Source organism: Haliotis rufescens, unplaced genomic scaffold (assembly GCF_023055435.1).
Source record: "Haliotis rufescens isolate VD_foot unplaced genomic scaffold, xgHalRufe1.0.p SCAF_1, whole genome shotgun sequence".
In the NCBI taxonomy this organism is placed as follows: Eukaryota; Metazoa; Mollusca; class Gastropoda; order Lepetellida; family Haliotidae; genus Haliotis; species Haliotis rufescens.
The window spans coordinates 5,729,991-5,754,634 of record NW_025963779.1 but is presented as its reverse complement, the minus strand read 5'-3'; the positions used below and the strand labels follow the sequence as shown (position 1 = coordinate 5,754,634).

General features: G+C 39.3%; 2 protein-coding genes across 3 annotated transcripts; both read left to right on the top strand.

Annotated features, from left to right (window-relative positions):
* The first annotated feature begins 2,685 nt into the window (after positions 1 to 2,685).
* On the top strand, positions 2,686 to 13,495 carry LOC124150090 (mediator of RNA polymerase II transcription subunit 27-like). The gene is made up of 8 exons (XM_046522001.2): positions 2,686 to 2,930; positions 4,782 to 4,917; positions 5,931 to 6,070; positions 6,867 to 6,960; positions 8,807 to 8,914; positions 10,223 to 10,264; positions 12,594 to 12,671; positions 13,346 to 13,495. Exons 1-8 carry the CDS (start codon positions 2,728 to 2,730, stop codon positions 13,478 to 13,480), a joined length of 936 nt encoding a protein of 311 aa, XP_046377957.1. The 5' UTR covers positions 2,686 to 2,727; the 3' UTR covers positions 13,481 to 13,495.
* Positions 13,496 to 15,589: 2,094 nt separating this feature from the next.
* On the top strand, positions 15,590 to 23,165 carry LOC124150092 (putative inhibitor of apoptosis). 2 transcript variants are annotated; one of them, XM_048399193.1, is made up of 3 exons: positions 15,590 to 16,142; positions 16,957 to 17,114; positions 20,688 to 23,165. In XM_048399193.1, the coding sequence occupies exon 3, from the start codon at positions 20,730 to 20,732 to the stop codon at positions 21,681 to 21,683; it is 954 nt and encodes a 317-aa protein (XP_048255150.1). In that variant the 5' UTR covers positions 15,590 to 16,142; positions 16,957 to 17,114; positions 20,688 to 20,729; the 3' UTR covers positions 21,684 to 23,165. The 2 variants fall into 2 exon arrangements, with proteins under 2 accessions (XP_048255150.1, XP_048255186.1); XM_048399229.1 differs by having other exon boundaries at positions 15,590 to 17,114.
* The last annotated feature ends 1,479 nt before the right edge of the window (positions 23,166 to 24,644 follow it).

The following is a 24,644-nucleotide window of genomic DNA, read 5'->3' as shown; positions in this document are numbered from 1 at the left end:
TAAGGCGCCACAATTCGCTATGCAGAGTTGCGGACACTCCAGAAACCTATGATTGTGGTTTCGAATCTCGGATCGCCCCGATTATTTTTCGAGGTTAGTCAGCACCGTACCCATGTTCGTGGGTTCCCCTAAGTTTTAAACGTCTGTGACCTGTATCACGTCGTGCCTTCCTCCCACATTAAGATCACACGCCGTGTTATAATTAGATTACTGTTCAAAGTGGCGGTAAAAACAACACACTCACCCACATAACCAGTCAAAGGGTTTGCTTGAATGTTTGCTATCTTAGATGAGAACTAAGTTGAATTATGCCAAAGCACTTCATTTTTTAACTTCGTACACCACTATCCACACAGACAAAATTAAGGGAAAACCTCATTCCTTGATCCATATTTGTCATAATATTGAGACCACATGTATAGCTACATATCTGTCTTCAAAGGTTCATGAAAATTTGTCAAAAATGACAAGAAATGTCATCCGAATTTTACTGAGAAAACAATGTTGAACGTCCTCACAGATAACGTGTTTGTGACATTTGGCGACAAGACGATTAGACAAGAAGTAGGCATCCCCATTGGCACCCATTGTGCTCCCCATCTGGCGGAACTGTTTCTTATGCATATAAATCGGAATATTTCTTCTCGGATTGGCAAAATCAAAACGGGGCAATTTGGCAAAGAATTAACTAGCTTCGGGTGTATCAACATGATATGGTAGATGCAGAGCATCAAAGTTCCCTGAGTCCCATATGGCTCAACCCTGAATCCCGAATACTACTCAACACAAGTCCCCTAGGCACTGAGAAAGGGGTGCCATTTGAAGTTAAATTTCTGAAAAGAAAATCGAAAACACAAAATATATCATGGAATTTCTTTTAGATTCACTATTATTATTTTTAAAAGGTTGAATCTGTGTACCAAATACGATTTTATTTGCGTTCCGCATACCACACTGCTGACTCCCGAAAACCCTCTGAATAGACGCCAATCCTGCGTTCCAAAGGGGGTTGGCAGCGTCATAATTACCATGTTACTGGGGTAAGGAAGTAACATTTGATTCATGGCAAATTGAACGGGAGAAAATGTAGCTTGAATATTCTACACGGAGCTCCTGAACGACAGAAGTGAAAAGAAGCTGCATGATTATATTTACAATAAATGAGACAACGCTGGTGTGGAAAAAATAATATTTATCACGAGTCTTTCTTAATACAGTGGCTCCGTGTGCATAGGGTAGCTGTGTTTTTAAACAGTAAATCGGACGGTGTGGAAAGCAGCACTTTCTTGCACATAAATAAATGTGTGGAAAAAATCTAAATGGCAGATGAACGCACTGACATAAGGATGCAGGCTAAAACGGCACCTCAGCAAAACGTCACCGATTTCTCTGGCGAAAACGGCACCGCATTTGGTGAAAACGGCTAAAACGGCACCTCTATTTTTAATAACGATAAGAACGATTTTGTAGTAATATATAGGGTCCACTGGGTCCACTGTCACAGTTATCACATGATACAGCATGTTGATTTCTTCTGACATTCTTCTCGCATACTACACATCGAAAGACCATATAAATAATTGTGATCTGACAGCATCATGTTTGGCCTCTTAAATACAGTTTCAGCTTAAATTAAGTAAAAGTACTTAAAACTTCAACGCGTATAGTGTTTTCACAATAAGTTAACTACGCCTCCCAATCGGAGTCGGTGAGTACATTGGAGTAGGGGGCTAATTTCTTATTTGTTTTATTTCACAATTAGTTGTGTTTGTAAGAGACGATGTGAGTTTAATTTCTATTATTTTTCTTCAAAGCATGTTATGTTTTCTCAATAAGTTGAGTTGCGTATAAGCTAAGTTGGATTATAGTTGGAGTAAAGGCTAATTTCTAATGTAAACTTGTTTTAACATCTCACAATTATTGGCGCTTGCAAGTTACAATGTAAGTTTAATATTATTTATTTGACCAAGGTAAAACAAAAAAATAAGGTGCCATTTTCGCTCAAGTTCGTGGTGCCGTTTTCGCCAATCGGTGACGTTTTGCTGAGGTGCCGTTTTCGCTATAACCCCTGACATAATATATCATCACAATGTGTTTGTACTTGACACAATGAGACATTTGGATATAAACATGTAAATGCATATAATAATAATAATAAGGACTCCATATGACAAAATACGTCATGCAACATGGGAGGTAATTTGGCACAACAATGAACACCCCGCGCGCTGGTATCAGGGAACATGTTACATGCTGACAACAAGGTACCGCTTGTGATGTCATATGTCAGCATGGTTGTACATGTTGGTACATTCTATGAAGTCAGGAAGTAGAAAATAAGTATTTATTCATTTCATTTCATTTTATAGTTTCAATCTCGAATTATAATTTGAATATCTCTTTCATATTTTTTCACCCAGTAAATTTAAATGTGCAATATAGGTAAATATTCTGGGTACATACATGGCATCCCTGTTCTGTGAATATATTCCTTAATTGCGAAAATGTTTTTCAACAAGTAGATCAGTATGTATAAAGTAGCCTTTATATAGTTATCGAATCAACGTGGTAGGTACACTGGTCCTAAATTGCGAGTAGAATAACTGTTGCCAAACAAATTCCAGTTAGAAATCATATTTCGAATAATATTTTGATTTTACTTTTTAATGAAACCACTAAGGGGAACAACTCCTCATCACTTCCGCCCTAGAAGTTTTCATAGAAGAAATGGAAACTAAAACTGCAGCTAAATTGTCAATAGAACAATTAGAAAATCTAAACCAAGCAATTCGACTGACTCAGAAGTTGAGGTCAAGCGTTTCAAGGGTGTTTCATGATCTCAGTGATGGAACTGACAACACGAAGGGAAATGAAAAGACATTCCTGTCAGACATTCAAAAGTCAATCGTGTCTGTGACAAATGATTTCAGGTGACACAAAGAAAATTCTCGGTTATACATACGTCAATCATTACCAAACATCAAATAATTCAGTTGGTGCGCGTAGAAAGCATATTTACGAATTTTAACCAGCGCAGTGGGGCCTGCGCAGTGTATTCTCCCAAATATGATAGTGTTATTCACGTTATTTTTAAACATTGTTTGGGCCTAAAGTTGGTTATCGTATGGATATCGCACTCCAGGAACGCTCAATTTTCACTATTCAGTTGTCACTGTGTCAGTAGTGTGCTGTATCAGCTGTAAATAGTGTCTGCATAGGAGCCATAACGGTCGCATTTGACATTGCGAATTCACAATTTCTACCACGATTAATGTTTTGATTAGCTGTGGTCTGGGTAAGTAAACGTGAGGGGAAGAATGCAGTATACCGGACACCTTGCTCCATTTTGGTAAGGGATGTGCACAAGCTCATTCCTTTGTAACTGTTTCTATGTTTTTCAGACGACACTTTTGTTGCCTTGCTTAAACAACCACTTGTATTAAATACTTTCCTAAGTGAATGAAATCTGTAATTACCAGAGTAGAGACAAAATACTTTATAAGTAGCATCAAACAAACATGGCGGTATGGTGTCCGGAATGCATGTACACCAAACATGAGTATGGGTTGTTTGACCAGAAAGGGGTACCTAAGCCTAATAATGGTAAATGGGTGCTTGAAAGGAAAGGGGATCCAAGGGCTAATGATAGAGTTGGGAGTATATGGAACCGTAAAGATCAAAGGGGCACTCAGTGAAGCGGGACCCACAGCCTGAGCCAATATAGCACTATAAGCTGCACCCCATAAACTGCATTGTAGCCAAATAAACACTAAGCATAACACAAATATTGGTACCGCTCGATATTTCGTTTTGTACCCAGGGTACATTTTGAGGGTAAACCATTTGAAAGTGACCCAAGAACCGGTTCTTGATGACAGCTCCTGTGGCCTATGATAACATCTGACTGCTATACCCAAACACAGCATGGCTCACTTCACTTGTGACCCCTCCTGGTATTATAATAAGCTGATCCAGTTTCAAGCTTTTGAATTTTAGTTTGAAATGATATATTTTTCATTTAAATTACTTGTTTAGTGAATACCAACAATACCAAAATATTCTTTCTACTGTGATATTCTCGGACGTTTTAGTAATTGATATAGCTAAACATGTCCTCAAGAATTTTGTTCATACTGTTTATATTTCAAAATCACAGCACAGGAACTGCACAGATTCAACTTTTAAATGTTCAAGAGGGGCCCACTGTTAGAAGTGTGCTTTTTTAACAATGAACCAGTGCTATCATTAGGATTTACAAATAAATGGTACATAGTAATCATGGTAATATCCTTTAAGTTATGTAGGAATATTTCCACTGTAAATCTCAGGAAAGTAAGGTTTCTTGACTGTCAGGTAGTGTGTGTTCATTCAGCATGCTATGGCCCTGTGTCCCATGTATACAGGCTAGAAAATACTTTTAGAATAAGCCACTAACTGACTAGGAACCCATCATACAAATTAATCTGGTTGATAGCAAATTACCTTGTCACCCAGGCTCATAAACATGGAGAATTTCACTCCCAAACAGTGACAAGTATTTTGTTGCATATACTAAAAATGAAAATAAAGAATAATATTAACTATTGTGACCTTGAATACTCAAGTGGTCTTTAACGTTTTGGGGCTTATCATAGCATGACTCATAATTTTGGTTCAGACATATTCAAGAATTGGCTACAGTGTCACACAAAGGTATGGAATATCTGAATATTTGATAATATGGTGAAATAAAAGTTCTATCAGTGTGATCTGGAATATTATTTATCGTGTTACTGTTTCAGTGAACTTGAGAAGGTAGCTAACAACTTGAACCCAATACTCCAGACCCCGAACAGTGCCAACGTTTGTTTGGATCCTGCCATTGACAAGCTGCCTGTGTACTCACAGCTACTACAAGCATACAAGTGGACAAATAAAGTAAGAGATGACAGTTGTATTTAGGAATCTATCATGGATCTATCGCTAGCTTACAAGTTTACCATTCCTCCAGAAAAGCTGAATCAGCATGATAAAGGACATGGGATTTAAAATACCAAAACAGTTGCAGTTGAGTGCCTTGAAATGTAACGGTCGTGGTAAATGTATTATTATTAATTAAACAGTCAAATACATGTACATGTGAGGATACAATGGTGAACAGCATGAATAGAAACACTGATAGTTCTTTGACAAGTTTGACATGTTTAACAAATCGTTTCATTTATTCATAGTAATGTTAATAGTGGTGATGTAGAAAATAGCATTTGCTATACAGAGTTGCATCCTTTGGTATTCAAGGGCCCTACTTTCAACCATTGCCGAACTAGGTTGGGATTTTGTGGCTTAATCATAGCGCCACCAGTTGCTGTTACGAGTTATGTCCCTTCTATGTCCCTCTTCTTGACCAATCAGATTCCACCTCTTATATTACTTGCAATTATATTGCTTTGAAAAAATGGCAGCACCCAGTTTAGCTCATCTGATCGATAATTGAAATCTGTATTGTAATAAAATGGGTCATACCTCGCTAAGTCCATCAAGTGACTTGAGAACTTTGATTAAAATTCTGCAAAGGCTTGGGAAATAGCTGTCAATGCCCAGTTGGTTGTGCACATGCTTGGCAAATCCTGCAGTTAACTGACTGTAATTTGCATGGCTGTCACAATGTTATTTATGAATCGTTAGTTGATTTTGTTATGCAATTTTGATTGGACTTTGAAAAGACTTGTTTGTCCAACAAAGTTATGACTCCAGAAATCCAGCCTAGTTTGGCAAGGGCAGTAACTTGACTTCTAAAGTCAGTTAACTCCCTTGCCTCAGGAACATGGGAACCTATGATTGTAGGTTCAAAGCAGCATCACGCACAACCAACTCACTTGCTCTTATCATGTAGCTGTGTGCTACAGAGATGTTCCAGGGTATAATTCTTTCACGATGTGTTCCTTCTACAGACAGCTGAGCATGCAGGGGCTGCAGCCGGCATCCTGCAGATGAACACACTGAAGCGGTCTCCACTCCCAGGAGTTTCTTCAGGGATAAAGGGGATCAAGAGATCTAGAGCTCTTCCTATGCCCTACAATGTCCCTGCATCGTTAGTGCTTTGCGTTTAGTCTTCTATCATGTTACATATGTGACACAGATACATCAATATGCATTGTCTGTGTCTGAAAAGTTAGTGTTCACAACACAGTGAACAGAACATTTCAATACTTTGAATCAGTCCAAGCCAAATAAGGTTAAGTATCAGTTTGACACTGATCCAAAGTATTTTAAAGTCATAAACAGTGAATGTGGAGAATCCATTGGAAGTCATAAACAGTGGGGGGCACGGGTGGCCCAGTCATCTAAGGCGCCACGATTCACTATGCAGAGTTGCATCCCTTGGGCATATCAGAAACTTTTGATTGTTGGTTCGAATCCCGGTTCACCCCGATTATGCTTCTAGGTTTGTCAGCACCATATCTGTGCTCGTGGGTTTCACGGAAGTGTTAACGTCTGAGACCTGCATCACTTCGGGCTTTCTTCCCACATTATGCTGACACGCCATGATATAACTGGAATACTGTTAAAAGCGGCGTCAAATCCAACTCAATCACTATATTAATTCAATTCTGTCATCAGTTAATACATTGGATACTGGAGACCACGGAATTTTGTGGAAGTTATTTACATAACGAGAACTGATCCTGCGTGATGGGGTATGGTCAGTTTACTCTCAAGACACTGGACGAAATATTCTGAAACACCTTCAGTTTACTGATTGTCATGATAGGTTTATGAACATCTATTACTGCCAAGGCATAAATTAGCAACCATGATGTTAACAGCACTCAGTCCAATAGTTCAGGGAAGATGGTTGGTATAGTTTTTGTTTGTTTGTTCCACAGGGTCGTGGACAACTTGATAGCAGGTCTGGATCGCCAGTTTCCGGAGATGGGAATCGCAGTCACCAGGCCGCTGGGGAGTTGTGCCATAGTGCAGGTAGGTGGATGGATGGCTGCACGAGCAAGCCTGCCCTGCCTGGCGCAGATTACTTTCTGTGGACGTGATATTCATGACTTTTATTAAAGTTATTCGTAGCTGTTCCATGATGGAATAATTGAGTCATATCTCACTACCCCATACGGAGTGGGATGGAATAGGTCCCCAGCAATCTGTTTTAGAGGAAGTAAATGGGATCACGTTGTCCGGCTTGTTGACTTGGTTGGCTGTGTGTCCTAACCTGACATCATGATGCCTTGCTCTTTCAATCACTGATTTGTCGGGGCGGTCGGGTAGCCTAGTGGTTAAAGCGTTCGCTCGTCACGCCGAAGACCCGGGTTCGATTCCCGACATGGGTACAATGTGTGAAGCCCATTTCTGGTGACCCCCGCCGTGATATTGCTGGAATATTGCTAAAAGCGGCGTAAAACCATACTCACTCACTCACTCACTGATTTGTCTGACCACAACTTGCTCCCATGCCACCATGATAAACAAACACATCTTGGTGGTTCGAATGGTTGATTAGGTCGGATCAAACTGAACAGACCACCATTGTATAGCATGGTATGCTTGAGGATTACATTACGTAGTCTGAACACCTGGAATTTGTCTTTGATTCCCTAGTGGCAGATATTTGGTAGTAGCTTGTATCAAATGTGTTTTCTGTGCTCAGAATTAAAAGTAAACATTTAGCTAAATGTGTTTGGTTTATCATGTGTTTGCTCAGAGAGTAATTTTAATGTTTCTTTTTAGGAACTGAGCAAAACCTCTCATCTTATTTGTAATACAACTTACCAGTGCCGTAGGATTATGATAATTTCCTTTTTTGTTTTATCGTGATTATTATGATTGTATCACAGATACGCATCGTTATGATTATGTCATTGTTGTTTTTAATGCTGTTAATTTCCATTACCTACAGGTACATGAACTGTGAATTAGCATGTGTATATGAAGTATATTGCTGATATACATGATGTAAATGTTACCATGATTACCATGAAGAACTAAAGGAATCGTCAAGATCTGGGTTAAAATTGTGCTTTAATATTTTTCTGAAAGATGGAAACTTATTTGTCTTAATTGGTAGCTCCGATACTAGGATGAAACGAATGATATTTTGTACTCATTATTTTGTACTCACCTTTGATGTGAAAACTGACTATGGTGGTATGGTCTCTGAGACCCTCAAAGTTTCTATACTGTGAGAACAGTGAAGATTCAGGTTAGAATTGGTCTTCAGCAACCCATACACCTCATCAGAGGCCACTAACAAGATCGGGTGGTCAGGCTCGCTGACTTGGTTAATGCATGTCATCGTATCCCAATTGCGTGTGGATATGACATGACAGTGAAATTAGAGATAAGTGATTTGAGAAGAAAGACACTTGCTTAACCATGTTAACGTCATGGTTATGTTAATGATATTGGTGAACAGTACGTGATCTACATTACACTATGAGATTAGAGTAGGCTCACCATGTTCATGAAATAATAGTATGTAATATACTCATCTACATTTGATGGGGATATTCTGAGTGTCCAGTTGGGAGATAAATCTGACTGGTTGTTTGGGGATGTCACTTTTGTATATTTTTGCTTGAAATGAAGCTTATCAAGTGTCGGTTCCATGATCATCTTGCATCCTATTCCTCTGCCAACATCTCCCAACAACCTCTCAGATTTATCCCCACTATGGACGCTAAGAATATCCCTACCAAATGTTGAGTAGTATGCAGTGATGTGTCACACATGATAATAGTAGTTAGACCTTGTTGAAATAGATAAGTTGAACCCAGTTGATGAAGATATGTCAGACTGTATGTAACACTGTTATTTTCAGTTGACACTGGAGCGAACATTGAGGGCCCTGATTGTGTTGAGAGGCTGCGTTATTGAGTGGGTGAAGATCAAGGGTTACCATGAAAACTTCCTCGCTGATGATGGCAAGGTGAGCTTTAGGCAGTGTCTAAAATTCAAATTAATCACAGCAAGCCAGCCAGCCAGCCGGCCGGCCGGACTTGCATGTCTAATGATAATAAGTTGCCAGTCCGATTAAAGAGTTGCCAAAATCGAGACAAGGCTCCATTCAGGAATTCAACCAACTCACATCTCAATATCAAAAACCAACCAACAAAAACCAACACCTGGCATATCATGTCCAAAATTCAAACCAAAGCCTTTCTTTCTGCGAGCTGTGATTAGTTGGAGAATATGCTCTTGTAAATGCATCTATCATTACAATGTGACTGTCTGATTGTCTAGTATTTGATGTAAATGTATTACGACCTGCTGAACAAATCAACTCAACTCGAAAGGTTGCGCGGGAATCACGCACGCACGGATACTGTGTAAGCGTTTGGCGTCTCGACGTGCGTGATTCCCGTGCAACCTTTCGAGTTGAGTTGATTGGTTCAACTGTGTCATATGGCCCTGTGATGCAGGGTTAGCATTATGCAGATGGCTGTTTCAATGAATGCTTGTTCCACCCATGACGAACAGGTCTGGTTGTTGATGAAATATAGTGATAGCTAAATAGACAGATTTTTTATTCATGCACTGATTGTCTTTAAATGTAATATCCAGTTATGTATGACTGTTTAATAATCTCATACCAACTTGTGACTGGAGTAGGTCCAATAGTTTTTCAGATATTGTAGTAAACGTCGGTACCTTAAATTACCTTCCAGACTATAGTTCTTTATTTAGAAACCTTTCTCATCTAATGATGATATTATTTGTTGTTTTCATACTACAAAAGATGTTCCTGTAGAGCAAGTTGAGCATACATACGCTCATGTAGCCTCTCCTTTCGATGAACTATTTTATTCTGCGTTTAGGCTGGTTATAGTATGGCTGTCAGTGTAAACATGAAGTCTGAGACGCGGCTATTCGCTGTGCAGAGTTGCATCCCTTGGGCACGCCAGAAACCTATGATTGTGGGTTCTAGGTTTGTCAGCATCATACCCATGCTCTTGGTTTCACCGAAGTGGTATACGTCTGTGACCTGCATAACTTCGGGCTTTCCTCCTACATTAAGTTGACACGCCACCATATAACTGGAATAATGTTAAAAGCGGCGGTAAACCCAATTTACTCACTCATACAGTTTGGCCCTCACTCTATGAAGATTCATCCTCCAATGAACTCACACAGTGTGAAAGTCAGTGTACAGGACTTCATGAGATGAATATATTTCGAGAGCTACTACTAGTAAGACAGCCCAGCCCAGGAAATGACATAACTTTTTCCACTGCAGATTGACATCTGGTCAGCATCTCGGTACCAGGTGTTCCAGAAGGTAAGTGAAACTCCAGCACTTGTCCTTCTATGCCCCTACTATTGACTAATCAGATTCCACCTCTCATATCACATGACTGAAAACATGAGGTGACTAATGGATCATGTGGGCCAGCCTGGTGACTTGGTTTATTGTGTGACAGTGTACCCAGACAGAGTGGGACGTTGCTCAAAATGACACGTTAATTAGAAACACAAGCACAGCACCAACACCAATTCATAAAATGTCAGTTGTACACACAAGTGTTATGATTAAGCCTTTTTGCTATAATGAGGTATGTCATGTATTTTTTGTGATTTTTATGCACATGCTTAAAAGGGCAGGGGATGTTGATGATTTTGTTGTTGTTTTGACGTTTTGATGGTTGATTGGTGAGTTCTGTATGTCACATTGAAGGAATCCACAAAAACTTGCGTCAATTGAGAAAATTGTTTTGCTTTGACAAGTCAGTAAGTGAAGCAGGGGTCTGTGACATTTGGAAAATGAACAAACTTGAGGTTTGTGCAGTGATCAAGTACTTAAGGGCTTAACACCAAAAGTCATACATGAAGATGTGAGTTCAACACTGGGGAAGGATGCCTCTTCCTCCGCTACTGTAGGTGGGCAGCAGAGCTCAGCATGGCAGCGAGGGCCTTTACAGAGACCCCCCTTCTGGAAGACGTGTGACGTCTGCAACACCAAAATTGATCCCTCCAATCTACGATATGGCGATGTTTGTTTGTTTATTTGTTTGTTGTTTAACATCGCACTCAACGTTAATCCAGCTATACAAGAGTGGTTTGTAAATGTATATGATGGCGGTCTGTAAATAATCGAGTCTGGGCCCGACAATTCAGTGATTGACATCATGAGCATAGATTTATGCATTTGGGATATGATGAAGTACATCAACCAAGTCAGCAAGCATGACCACCTGATCCTGTTGGTTGCCTATTAGGACAAGCACTGTCGCATCTAATGGCAAGCATGGGTTGCTGAAGACCTGTCCAAAATGGTGATGATCAATGAACGAATGACTGAGCACCTTATTGCAAGTTCAGTTGGCCTGTCACAGGAGAGAATACATTTCCTTATCACAGATACTTTGGCAATGAAGAAAGTATCAGCTCAATGGGTTCCAAAACTTCTGACACCTGATAAACAAATGTACCTGGCACAACATGTTGCATGACAATCAAGTTCCGTTTGAAGCTGATCAAGGAAGATTCTTGCAATGATTTGTGACTGGATGAAACCTGCTGTGCACCACTTCTAGTCTGACTCCAAACAGCAGTCAAAACAGTGAAAGCTGTTGACTTTAACCACCACCAAGCAAGGCAAAGATTGGCCTATCAAATGGAAAGGTTATGGCCTCCGTGTTCTGGGATGCCAAGAGTGTCAACATGGGGGACCATCTTCCAAAAGGCCAGTCAATAAACAGAGCATATGCGGCACTTATAATGGATGAAAGTATGACTAAGAGATGTGGAAAGCTGAGGAAATGTGCACTCTTCCATCAGGACACCATTACACAAAATCTATACATTCCCATGGCTACAATCCCAGTGTGTGGATTTGAACTCCTTCAGCACCAAAGTTATTCCCTGCTTTGGCTGTGTCAGACTTCCATCTGTTCCCACACATAAAGAAAGCTTTGTCCGGAACCTATTTCAACTTGAATGATGACGACATAGCGGCTTTGGTGAACTTTTTGGGCAGGCAAGAGAAGGACTTCTACGAAACTGGAATACAATTCCACCAACCTTGTTGGCAAAGGTGTATCAATGTTGACGGGGTTATGTTGAAAAATAAATCATCTTGAGGTCAAGTCTTCCTATGAAGAGGCTCAGAACTCATAAATCACCCCTTGTACTTATGAAGTGTTGGCATGCATGACCCACCTCAACAAATAGAATAATGCCACCCGTGAAGATCAGGGGTAGAATAGGTCTTCAGCAACCCATACTTGCCATCAAAGGCGACTATGCTTGTCGTAAGAGGCGACTAACGGGATCGGGTGGTCAGGCTTGCTGGCTTGGTTGATGCATGTCTTCGATCCCACTTGCATGGATCGATGCTTATGATGTCAATCACTGGATTGTCTGGTCCAGACTCCTTTATTTACAGACCGCCGTCACATAGCTGGAATATTGCTGAACAACAAACATAACAAAAATGCAGTTCAGATAACTAGTGTATAAGAATTTAAGTTATTTCATGGTGTGCTGTTGCCACAGTTTCCATGCATTGATTGTGATACATTGTGCTCTGTTTAGATGGACTTTAGTAGGGGATTCCTAGTATCAGGGTGTGCTTGCTGATGGAGTCACTGTGCTTTCCTCTGTTCCAGATAACTGATCATGCAAGTGCAGCATCCCTACACTTCTATCATCCCACCTACACAGAGCTCACCGTCAAGTCACTTGTGGTGGGTGCAGTCAGTGTTGTAGATGTCTTGTCTGTAAGCTACTAATACTTAAAGTGCATACAGTGGTTTTGATCCAGCAAATGGCATTATAACATTATCATGGTTTTATCAACTTTTGACAGAACTTATTATTACCAAGTTTAAAGAATATATTTGGGACATTTTGGATGATGATCTGTCACTGTCCTTGAAAATCATCAGAAAAAAAGATCTGAAAAGCTGGCATAAAATTTTCTTGTCAGTAAACATCAACAACAACAACAACAACAACAATAATTGGATATTTGTAATGCAATGTAGACTATCCCCTCTACTCCCAGCCAATCGGTCAGTGTGCTCTGTCTGAGCTCCCAAGGGAGTATACTACTCAAGCTGCCTGTGAGGCGCTTGACAGTTAACAGTCACAGTGCTGGGTGAACAGTCACATTACTATAGAGTAATATGTTTCCTTCTGTGTGATCATGACATGAGAACAGTCATCACAGGAGGTGCAATTTACTGCGCAGAATTGTTCCATATGCAAGCCAGAATCCTGTGATAATTATTCCTGTGTACATTCCAGATTACCCTCATAATGATTCTTAATGCATTGGCTCCATGACCCTTCTTGTACATTTCCCCAAAGTGGTAAACATCCGACTACAAACTCAGTAATGATATGTTCCTCTTTCCAGCTGTGGCTGCGGGCGTACAACACCCTGTTCTCCGCACCCTGCAACAAGTGTGGCAAACACCTCCAGGGGGCGCTGCCACCAACGTGGCGGGACTTCCGCACACTTGTGCCATACCATGAAGGATGTAAACAATAAACTGATGATACCTGCCCTTATTGTTTGTGTTGTAAGCTGGTTGTAGTTTAATGGCCCAGGTGAAGGTGAAGGGCACAGTCATGGCATCTTTCATCTTCTGTTCCTAGCGACCGTGGGGCAGGGAAGGATCCACTATTGTTGGTTGGAATGCCAGAGTTACCCTGGTAATGTTCAAAGAGGGGTAAACATTCAAGATCCGCATTACTTCAGGTTTTTTTTAATATTAACACGCCATGTATGGAGTGAAATACAGTTTGAAGCATGGTTAAGTAAACCCCACTCTCTCACTGAATTGTTATATGGTTAGTGTCTTTTGTTTTTGGAATGAATTGTCTTGAAATTTTGTCTGTCTCTCTCTCTCTCTGCCCAGGTAGCTTATTCATCTTGAGCTACCGATTTGGCGACCTCACCACCTGCGTAGGTCACTACACTGATGATATATTGTGCTCTCACTTTTCAACTTTAAAAAAAATATCCCTCTCTAATTGACATTATTAATCCTCTTTATCTACTGAACATATCAATGGCATTGCCACATAACTTGTTCTTCATGCCACTGGCAACAACATAGTAAACTTTTGTTTTGAAATTGTTTTAAAGGCCATCACAGCAGTGATCAGACTGACCTACTGACCACTGGAGTGTTAAACCAAAATATTCTGAAAATGTTTCAGATAACAAAAACCAAATGTGTCAACTTGTTGGGCAGTATATAAGTATTATGTTCTTATACAGAATAGCAAGTTTATCACATCCTAACCCCTCAAAATAGTATGTCTTTTGAATCAAGTATAGCCTCTGCACATGTGGTACACTGCTTTTATGATAGCTTTACCACATTTAATTGATTTGAATACCTGATAAAAATAATCAGTCACCACAAAAGTATTAGTAAGGCATTCCATAAATGGTTGTCTGATGTCTGGTTTTGATAACTACTTATAGATTGATTTGAACTCAAAATCTGCTGGTCATCTGGTAACCCCCGAAAAAAACAACCTCAAAAAGCACCAAAAAGGCTTGTGTCTCTTTGTGAAAAGATTAATAGATTTGAAAACATGACTAACTAAAACAGGTAACCAACCAAATCGATCAAAAGTCAAATAGGTCAATGTTGATAGGAGTTCAGAACTCCAGCCCATGTATTTAGTCAGTGCAAGTAAGTGGCTAGGGGACATGGAATGTATGCAAACAAGTTGCAGATTCTTTTTTGTTAAACATTTCTGCATATAAAACACAGACCAGACACAAGCAGGTCTGTACAATATGTTTAAAACAGATATCACAAAGCTGCATCTACCACCTTCTGGACATAACACACTGTAAGCTAGAACAGTAGAACCCAGCTATCCTCAATAACTAATGCAACAAGCCGACACAACAACATCAAACCAACTCAACAACCAATTGCACACTAGTAGCAGGGTGTACCTGTATCTTAACCAAACATGATGTACCACCATGGTACATTTTAAAATCTTTATTTTCCATTGCCGCAAAGTGGAAGGGGGATGTTCTCGAGCTACGTATACAACATGAAGTCTCCATTACAGAGATGAAATGAGAATGGTTTGGTGGCTTCGTGTGTTGGCTTGTCATAACGAAGATTTGGGAGTTATTAGTTTTGATCAAAATACACAATAATAATACAATGTTATTCACAACGGGGACACTGATGGCCCAATCGTTCAAGATGTCGCACTGTGCAGAGTTGCAATCCCTAGGCGTGCAAGAAACGTACAATTTCGGGTTCGAATCCCAGATTCACCTTGATTATGTTTCTAGGTTTGTCTGCAATATATCCACCAAAGTAGTATACATCAAAGATCTGCGCCTCCTCTCCCACTTCAAGCTGACACGCCGTGATATAGCCGAGACCATGAGACTACGTATCAGCTTAATGTGGGAATATGAGATAGCTATGTGATGAATCGCAAAGAACTGAAGAACGAAGCGTGGTTTATTTCACGATAAAACATTGTTCTATGTATGAACGCAATTGCCGAAGGATGGCATTCAAGAGGTGAAGAGATAGGTTTTGAGGGAAAAGGTACAGATAGTCAGACAATTGTGAGAATATCTGGGCAATATCAAACGCCATATTCTGTCTGTTAATCCTTAGATAACATACGAACTATGCCTTGAATAAAACCAATGTAATACATACATGTATATTAATACAGCAAAGGAAATGAGAGATCTATTCTAAGTATTACATACCTATATAACTACACCTTTGATTTTGGCATTTCCCCAAATCTGAGACACGTGCAAATAGTGCTTGCTAAGCGGTTATTTCTACCGTTGACACATGACAATGCGTTAGAATTAATACTGGCAAATCCTATATGATTCAATGGTCTTCAAATATAATTTATATGTGTGCATGACAAACGAAAGTGTACCTTTTAATTTTGTTTTCCGAAATATGAAAGTGCAAATAAACAGTTGACGTGGCCAGTATGTGGATGTATTTCTATTCAAGGGAGATGTGCATCTCATTGGCGACGTGGATCTATTATAGGAAGGTTCACGTGATGAGAGTAGGTATACAACGCAGATATTTGTATATTTCACAGCAGCAATAACATCTACCTCCACACTTTGCGTTTAGCCGTCTCCCGCGGAAGTATCGAAAAGACTTGATGCTTGTGTGGTGAAGGTAATGAAATAGGATCGTGTGTATACTCGTTAATATAACATAAACTAATATAGGAACTAGCGTGTGTTATATATGGGAGTACCACCGATATTAGTGATGTATTCTTAAAGAACAATTGTTGTCACACTGGCATTTGAGAAATATGATCATGTCATTATGTTTTTATTAGACAAATCGTCCTACATTTTCACAGTCGACGTGTGTTAATGCTATGAATGAAGCACGGTCAGTGCGAGTTCATGAGATATGAAACTGGAGTAAAGCCTAAATATGAGTATGGGGTTACAAAGAAATAGCATCAGTTGGATTAAGCTTGAAGGAAGACGGATATGTAGGTTTAGAGATTGAGAGCAAAGCGAAAGCCAAAGATGCAAAACATCGGCATCGTTTTACGTAGAAATTGATGTCCATATTGTTTACGTTGAATTTCATCTCCATTTTGGCTTCCGTAGGAATTGACGTCCATATTGATGTTTAATTGTTTGGTTCAATTAAATGTTCACTGCAATGAAGACTTTTAGTGACAATCACGACACACGTTAAGAGCTAACCAAAGATGTATATTGACGTATACGTCTTAATTTGAACTAACTTCCCTTGGTCGTGCCAAATTATTGATTGATGCAAGCACTTCTTGATTCACCTAACTGCATTGTAAGCTCACATTTCAGTTGCGTATTGTTTCCAAGCTCTAATGCCCTTGAAATTGGAACATTTTTGTTAGCTTGACATGTGTTCGACATGAATTGTTTACTTTAGAGGAACGTATGTTATGCATGAAACGAACACACGTTGAGTCATATGCTATTTATAGAATGGGAAAACCAGTCGCCAGCTGCTAAATGTGACCTCTACCCTTACATCAGCCATATCAGCTGGCTGTCAGTTGAACTTCACATGATGTGTGTACAGTGTTTACGGGCGCCATTCAAGGAAACAATCGATCAACCTCTCAGCGTTTTCAGCAAACACGTAAGTTACTGACTTTGACTGATTTTTGATAAAACTTTGTTGTTAGTTTACAGTGCTTTTCAGTTATTCAGTTATTTTAATATAAAGTGCGTTGAATATTTCCCTGAAAGTTTGAACACTTATTTGTCTTAAATGGTAGCTCCGATACTATGATATAACCAATGCTCTTCTGTACTCATTATTTGTGAGTTTCATACCTTTGATGAGAGAGAGAGAGAGAGAGAGAGAGAGAGAGAGCACAATACATAATCAGTGTAGTGACCTACGCAAGTGGCGAGGTCGCCAAATCGGTTACTCAAGATGTATCCATTAATAGCTGCATGTTTGTCCTGTTCTTGCTTGTGATAGGATAAATTCTCATGTTAGTTATCACAAGAAGGGGTCATTGTTGACTTCTTTTTTATTTCTAAAACATTTACACGGTTTTGCATGTGCATAACGATATATTCATACAAATATGTTATGTCAGCTTGACCAAGCTTATTGAAATACTCTCTATGACAATTCATGATGGTGTATACATTGTTAACTTACACAAATCAGTATTCTCCTGTATAAATTGGACAGTTGCTGGATACTTATTGTTTCTAAAGTTGAAAATGATTGGCAAAATAATGATACGGTTTAAAGGATCATTATCGCCAGCCGAAGCTCGCATTCCCAGAATATATGTATAGTATTTTCTGTTTCATTTGAACACTATCTCCACCTTTTACTGCCCACGTATCCCATTTTATTTACCAAATAGTTTTTGGGTAATGTATTAAGTCAATTTGAAACTGGAACCATTATAGCTTAGTGACGTTCGTGCAACGTAAAGGGATAGAACTGACACTCTTCCTGTTTTCATCTTCAATACCGCGTCCAAGTTCGTACTCCTATTTAGCAACATGTGATTTTTCTCACATACCTTGTTCATTATTATTTTATAGAGGTACCGAGAACCTCATTTAGATTTGTACAAATGATATATGTGAAATGGTTAAAAGGGAGATTGTAGAATAAAGTCAAATTTTGGTAATAGTTTCGAAAGATATGAATTGTCCATTATTGTCTGCAATATCAATAAATCCTTTATTATAGAAGATAACTATATATCCCATAGAAATCTCTTCATAAAGCAGAGTCGATTGTACGATTCCAACTATATCATGACCATGTATTAATGAATCACTATCAAATAGTAATGATACCAGGTGTTCGCGAAAAGATGATCGTATCGATACAAACACATGCAAAGGCAAGCCAATTATTCATCTAAAAATACGGGAACATATGATACAAGTCAAAATAGGAAATGGCATCGGGAACCATTTTTGTCACTGATGCGTCAAATTTATAAATGTCCTCCACATGTCTAACATACAAGTTGTTGAAAGCTTTACTGAAGTCTTGACTGTTGTAACCTTGTTCAAACAACTTCCGAGCAAGAGTCGTAGGACGCCCTTTGAGATCTTGGTAGAAAGAGCATGTATCTCAAACATCAAAGGCTGGAGCGTCTGGAATATTGCTCGACATGAAGGGAAAATTAACTTTTGGAAAGTTGAAGTCATCCCTCTTGCCATACAGTCTTGTGGAGAGTCTTTTGTCACTCTGAATCTTTCTGCATAGATCTAATTATGAAACATAATCAATTTCGTAAACAAGTGTTTTAACCAGCTACTTATTGAAATTCCAAAACAAACATAAAGTAGTTGGTCGTCTATAAACTGTATCAATTCCTTTTCAAAGTCAACAGGTAATATATAGCCTGTTGTCTGATGGGCATCACTATGTTGCAACAGATGATATATTTGTCTTGATTTAATCATGTATCTTCTTGCCCTAAATCCTTTAAATCCTCGTTAATCGGGAGGTTTTACACAAATGTTACCTTTGTGATATTACTTTTGATGAATCCTCACAGTAAACTTATTGGTCGCCAGTTTTTCAGATGTTGTTTTGTTTATTTCCTTTCGGGGTGTTATTCCTGTCTTTGTGATATTGATATATGTCCATTACAATAAGACTCATCTAAGGATATTATTAGGGATTTTCCAAGGTCATTCCAGAAAAAGCTTGATAAATTCATCCGAAAAATATACATGGCTTCTGTTCATTCCTGTTCAACAGCTTGAAGAACCTCGGTGAAGGTCAACTCAATCTTCTAGCTTCTTGGGTCTTTCATCACATAATTTGGAAACATTCTTTTCGTTATGTTTCATTTTGTAGGTCAATTTTGAAATATCGTGTTTTGCGTATAATGTCGTATAATATGCTTTTGCTTCTGTTAGTGTCGCCATGTATACTTTTTGCCCAAATGATTTATGTTCATGTTATACATCTACTGGATCTAATTCATCCTGAGTGTACAGAGCTCCGTCTTATGCTTGTCGGATGTTTACATAATTGTTATTGAATGCACCATTGGAGCAGTTCTGTCTAATACTCCAGTGCCCGTATATAACAACATGGACGCGACCGAGAGATCTTACTGTCGTATCTTAGTTGTCAAAGAATTACACATCGTCTGTATTAGGCCATTAAATGGTTACAGGCTGCTAGTTTGTAATGATTGACATATTAAAACAGTGGATATTTGCTTTCTATTTCTTAAGCATGGAAACATTTCTTTACGTCTAGTTTTATTATTGATACCTCCACAATTTTGTGATATTGTTTTCCGTATGTCATTCATTTATGAATTCACTACTGTATTGTATGATAGTTTCAAATTTCATTGAGATACCTGTGCAATAAACAAATAAATAGTCTCAACCGGTCTCTTACCTCACCTGATAGTGTGTAACATAGCTATTAGTAATGGTAACGTATCTGTTTAAGTAATGACACGTGTGCATTGAAGCGATTGGGTTTATTTCATTTAGATTGTGTAAACGATGGCGACAGCAAAGGCTGATATAAATCCTTGTAGAAACGGAGAAGTACATTGCCAAATAGACTGATTCTTATTTCAGAGAGCTTGTTAATTGTTTATGATTTCTTCTTTAAGTGAACTTTTGTTTACCTTTCTGGCACGTTACTTTTTTTCATTTCATCAAAATAGATACTTGTTCATCATTTTCAAAATTAAGACGTGCATGTTTAAAAGAAAGTTTGAAGGAAAATATGTTTCAAAAGAACGAGTTCATTTTAATATGATATGTTTCAATATATGAATATGTGTTTCTCCCAAGGGTGAGATATCATGTTGAGGTTTCATGTGAAATACTTGTGAATAAGTGTACCGGTGTTTTTTGTCTATAAAGTTATGTAACAGAATTAGTTTGTTATGAACAGAAATCTGATCAGTGACTTCAGTTTTATTCTCTTTATGATTAGTGTTTAACGTAGATGCTAAACGGGGGTCATCATTTATTATACATTATTTTCAAAAATGCATGCACGATGCAACCACTTCCTATCTATTCACCAGTGATGTTAGTCAATCAACTGCCAAAACAGAGCTGTTCATAAAGAAATTCACCTTTTCGGCTTTAAAGCACAACCGTCGTGGAGAATGAACCTTAATGAACCCATGTTTTTTTTGTCTATTATATTTTAATATACGTACTATCTATTTGAATGTTGCAGGTTTTGTTGGCAAATGAATGAAGGGATACATTGAAGAACTTCATGGAACATGATCAGACGTACAAGCGGAGTTCGAATATACCCAGACACCCACAGTACCAAACATACAGCTCACGACTTGATTCATTTGTTGCTTGGCCTATACGATATGTCCCGAAAACACCGGAGCAGTTGGCATCAGCCGGGTTCTTCTACATCGGGTCAGCTGACCGGGTCACGTGTTTCCAGTGCGGGATAACTCTGAGAGACTGGGAGGAAGAACATGACCCTGTGGCCGAACATCAGAGATACTCGGAACACTGTCAGTTTATCAACAGCGTCGATGGTAATCAACTTGGCGTAGTCCAAAGAAGAAACGGTTCTTTCGTAAATTCATCTGCGTCTGGTATTACGGACGTGGAAGACGCCAAGGTCACGTGTAAACCAAATGGGGAGAAGGTTAATAATATAGATTTTTCAACACCGGCACCACCTGGTATCTCCGACATTCGAGAAGCCAACAGTGACCTTCACCTTGGAGGAGGAGCATGCTCACATTCGCGGGGCGTGGATGTTCAAAGCGGGGCTAGAGCAGACGTCAAAAGTACAAGACCGCTGTCCTCTCTTTGTGGGCGACTTGAGGCTCTAGCAGTACAGCAAACTAAGGATGGCTCGGCTGGAAGCGTAACCTCGAAAGATGATTTTGTTCCTGCAACCATCCCTACTAGAAAAGAGAAGATGGGAGTTCAAAGCTCGAAATTGCCAACCACCCATCACGGCCGGATAGGGGAATCAAAGGTTGCTAAATTCCCGAACCAAAAACTGATATCCATGAAGGCTGAAAACAGACGTTTGAAGGAACAGTCTACGTGCAGAAAGTGCAGAATAAATGCTGTATCCATCCTCTTCCTGCCCTGTGGTCATCTCGTCACGTGCTCAGACTGCGCTGACAAGGTCCACGCATGCGTAGTGTGTGGAACAACTATTCTTGGGACAGTAAAAACATTCATAACTTGATTTGCCTCAACAACTCGTTATAATGTGAGAATGGTGGAATCTGTCTCGGCAGATAATCTAGACTCATGTTATCACTGGTTTTTACACGTTTTAATTATTATATATATTATTATCTATTATCTGGAGAGTGCCATTTTGCATGTTTTTATGCTCGTGCTTGGAACAGAAATGGACGAGAGAGAGTGAGAGAGAGAGAGAGAGAGAGAGAGACAGACAGACAGACAGACAGACAGAAGGAGGGGAGGAAGTATATTCTCTAAAACCCTTAGCCTACAAGGGATAATCTCAAACTAGTAGTTCCGCCACAATACATTACACGGTCCTGATAATTCCAATCTACGTATGAACAACATTGTTCTATTTATTGCTGACAGTTCCAGCGACGCGGTCAGTTGAAGTGAAGTTTAGAAATTCCCAACCTAAAACGTTCCGGCATTATTACAATACGAAACCTTTTATGATCAAAACAATCGTTACCGGTGTTCATATTGACATCGCCAGGACATAAATATATATAACATATTGGCTTCGACAGAATATAGGAATATATCACATTGAATCCGCCAGGATATAAAAACATAGCATATGTTGACTTCGTACATTATATCTGTTTGCATTTCATGATTTTTATCTAAGACTATATTTTATTTATTATTTTGTTCATTTATCTTTTAATGTGTCCAGTGACAAATATCCGCACAGATCTTTTACACATTAATGACTATCTTAAAAAAAATCCTCTTTGAACATGCACTGTTATTGTCAATATCTGTGATACCTTCACGTGTGTTTTATTTATGGTTTGGCCTCTTTCTACCTTTTATTGCACGTCATACATGTACATGTTTGTGTTGTATATTTGCTGTGTTTGTGTGCGTTGTTTCCAGAAGGGCATTATATGGTAACGCTTTAGACTTGGGTTCATGGCATTGTTGAAATTACGACCAGTCGTTGTGATAAATATAGTCTTTGACGAACTGCAGAGTAATGCATTTAGTGAATTTGTCTTTCAAGTGAATGACTTTGTGGTTGAATGTGATACTCCTTAATGAACCTGCGCCATGTGGTGACCTTGATTAGGTGCTGGAATGCTGAAAATGTGATAGTGCACGTATTTATGTCAGGTATACTGCATGTTGTTACCTAGTTTGAAATTGGGTGCTAAAACTGACAATTTAATGCATTTTACCCACAGTTTACCATAGCTTAGCTGCTATATGAACGATACTATAAATATCTTATTTTATATCTATGTTGAACATTTCTCCCTCCCTATACAGTGAAACCTCGTTAAGTCAAACCCTCAGACTGGATATATTGATTAAGATGATGATTATGATTGAAGTACATTTAGTATAAATATATGTCATATCTTATAGATAATCCATCTGTATCGTGCTACGGATAACTCGATTATTTTAGTGATCACGAGGCTTTACTGTTCACACATATAGTCTGTTCACACTCGGATCTTTTCTGTAATTTCTATCAAAATAATATATTGATGTTATCACTGAAATAAATGTAATTTAATATCAATGCAAAATTTCTGTTGTGTTTTTATCATAACACGGATGTTGATAGTGATATAGTTAGAAGTCAGGGAAATAACCCATCATTCTACCAACGAGAACATACTCCTTGTGAATTAACATTGGGTATAGCGCCATGCTGGTGTTAATCAATAACCAGCCAATGTATCCGTGTTGGTGCTGACCAACACTAGTCCTATTTAAATACTGCCCTTTATCATCTACTTGATGAACGGCTGGCTATCGGAACATCTTCACAGTAACACTGACACGTGTTGTGTGTGTGTGTGCGTGAGTAACACAGTAACACTGACACGTGTTGTGTGTGTGCGTGAGTAACACAGTAACACTGACACGTGTTGTGTGTGTGTGCGTGAGTAACACAGTAACACTGACACGTGTTGTGTGTGTGCGTGAGTAACACCGTAACACTGACACGTGTTGTGTGTGCGTGCGTGAGTAACACAGTAACACTGACACGTATTGTGTGTGTGTGCGTGAGTAACAGTAACACTGACACGTGTTGTGTGTGTGTGCGTGAGTAACACAGTAACACTGACACGTGTTGTGTGTGCGTGCGTGAGTAACACAGTTACACTGACACGTGTTGTGTGTGTGCTTGAGTAACACAGTAACACTGACACGTATTGTGTGTGTGTGTGCGTGAGTAACACAGTAACACTGACACGTGTTGTGTGTGTGCGTGCTTGAGTAACACAGTAACACTGACACGTGTTGTGTGTGTGCTTGAGTAACACAGTAACACTGACACGTATTGTGTGTGCGTGCGTGAGTAACACAGTAACACTGACACGTGTTGTGTGTGTGCTTGAGTAACACAGTAACACCGACACGTGTTGTGTGTGTGTGCGTGAGTAACACAGTAACACTGACACGTGTTGTGTGTGTGCGTGAGTAACACAGTAACACTGACATGTGTTGTGTGTGCGTGCGTGAGTAACACAGTAACACTGACACGTGTTGTGTGTGTGCTTGAGTAACACAGTAACACTGACACGTGTTGTGTGTGTGCTTGAGTAACACAGTAACACTGACACGTGTTGTGTGTGTGTGTGCGTGAGTAACACAGTAACACTGACACGTGTTGTGTGTGAACGTGAGTAACACAGTAACACTGACACGTGTTGTGTGTGTGTGTGCGTGAGTGACACTGACACGTGTTGTGTGTGTGTGTGCGTGAGTAACACTGACACGTGTTGTGTGTGTGCTTGAGTAACACAGTAACACTGACACATGTTGTGTGTGTGCGTGGGTAACACAGTAACACTGACACGTGTTGTGTGTGTGTGTGCGTGAGTAACACAGTAACACTGACACGTGTTGTGTGTGTGTGCGTGCGTGAGTAACACAGTAACACTGACACGTGCTGTGTGCGCGTGAGTAACACAGTAACACTGACACGTGCTGT

Bases quoted from the DNA above. Each gene is read 5' to 3' on its own strand.
- LOC124150090 (XM_046522001.2), top strand. From the start codon at position 2,728: ATGGAAACTAAAACTGCAGCTAAATTGTCAATAGAACAATTAGAAAAT. The intron at 8,915-10,222 runs GTGAGCTTTAGG...TTTCCACTGCAG, and splicing joins TCCTCGCTGATGATGGCAAG to ATTGACATCTGGTCAGCATC. The intron at 12,672-13,345 runs GTGGGTGCAGTC...TCCTCTTTCCAG, and splicing joins TCACCGTCAAGTCACTTGTG to CTGTGGCTGCGGGCGTACAA.
- LOC124150092 (XM_048399193.1), top strand. From the start codon at position 20,730: ATGGAACATGATCAGACGTACAAGCGGAGTTCGAATATACCCAGACAC.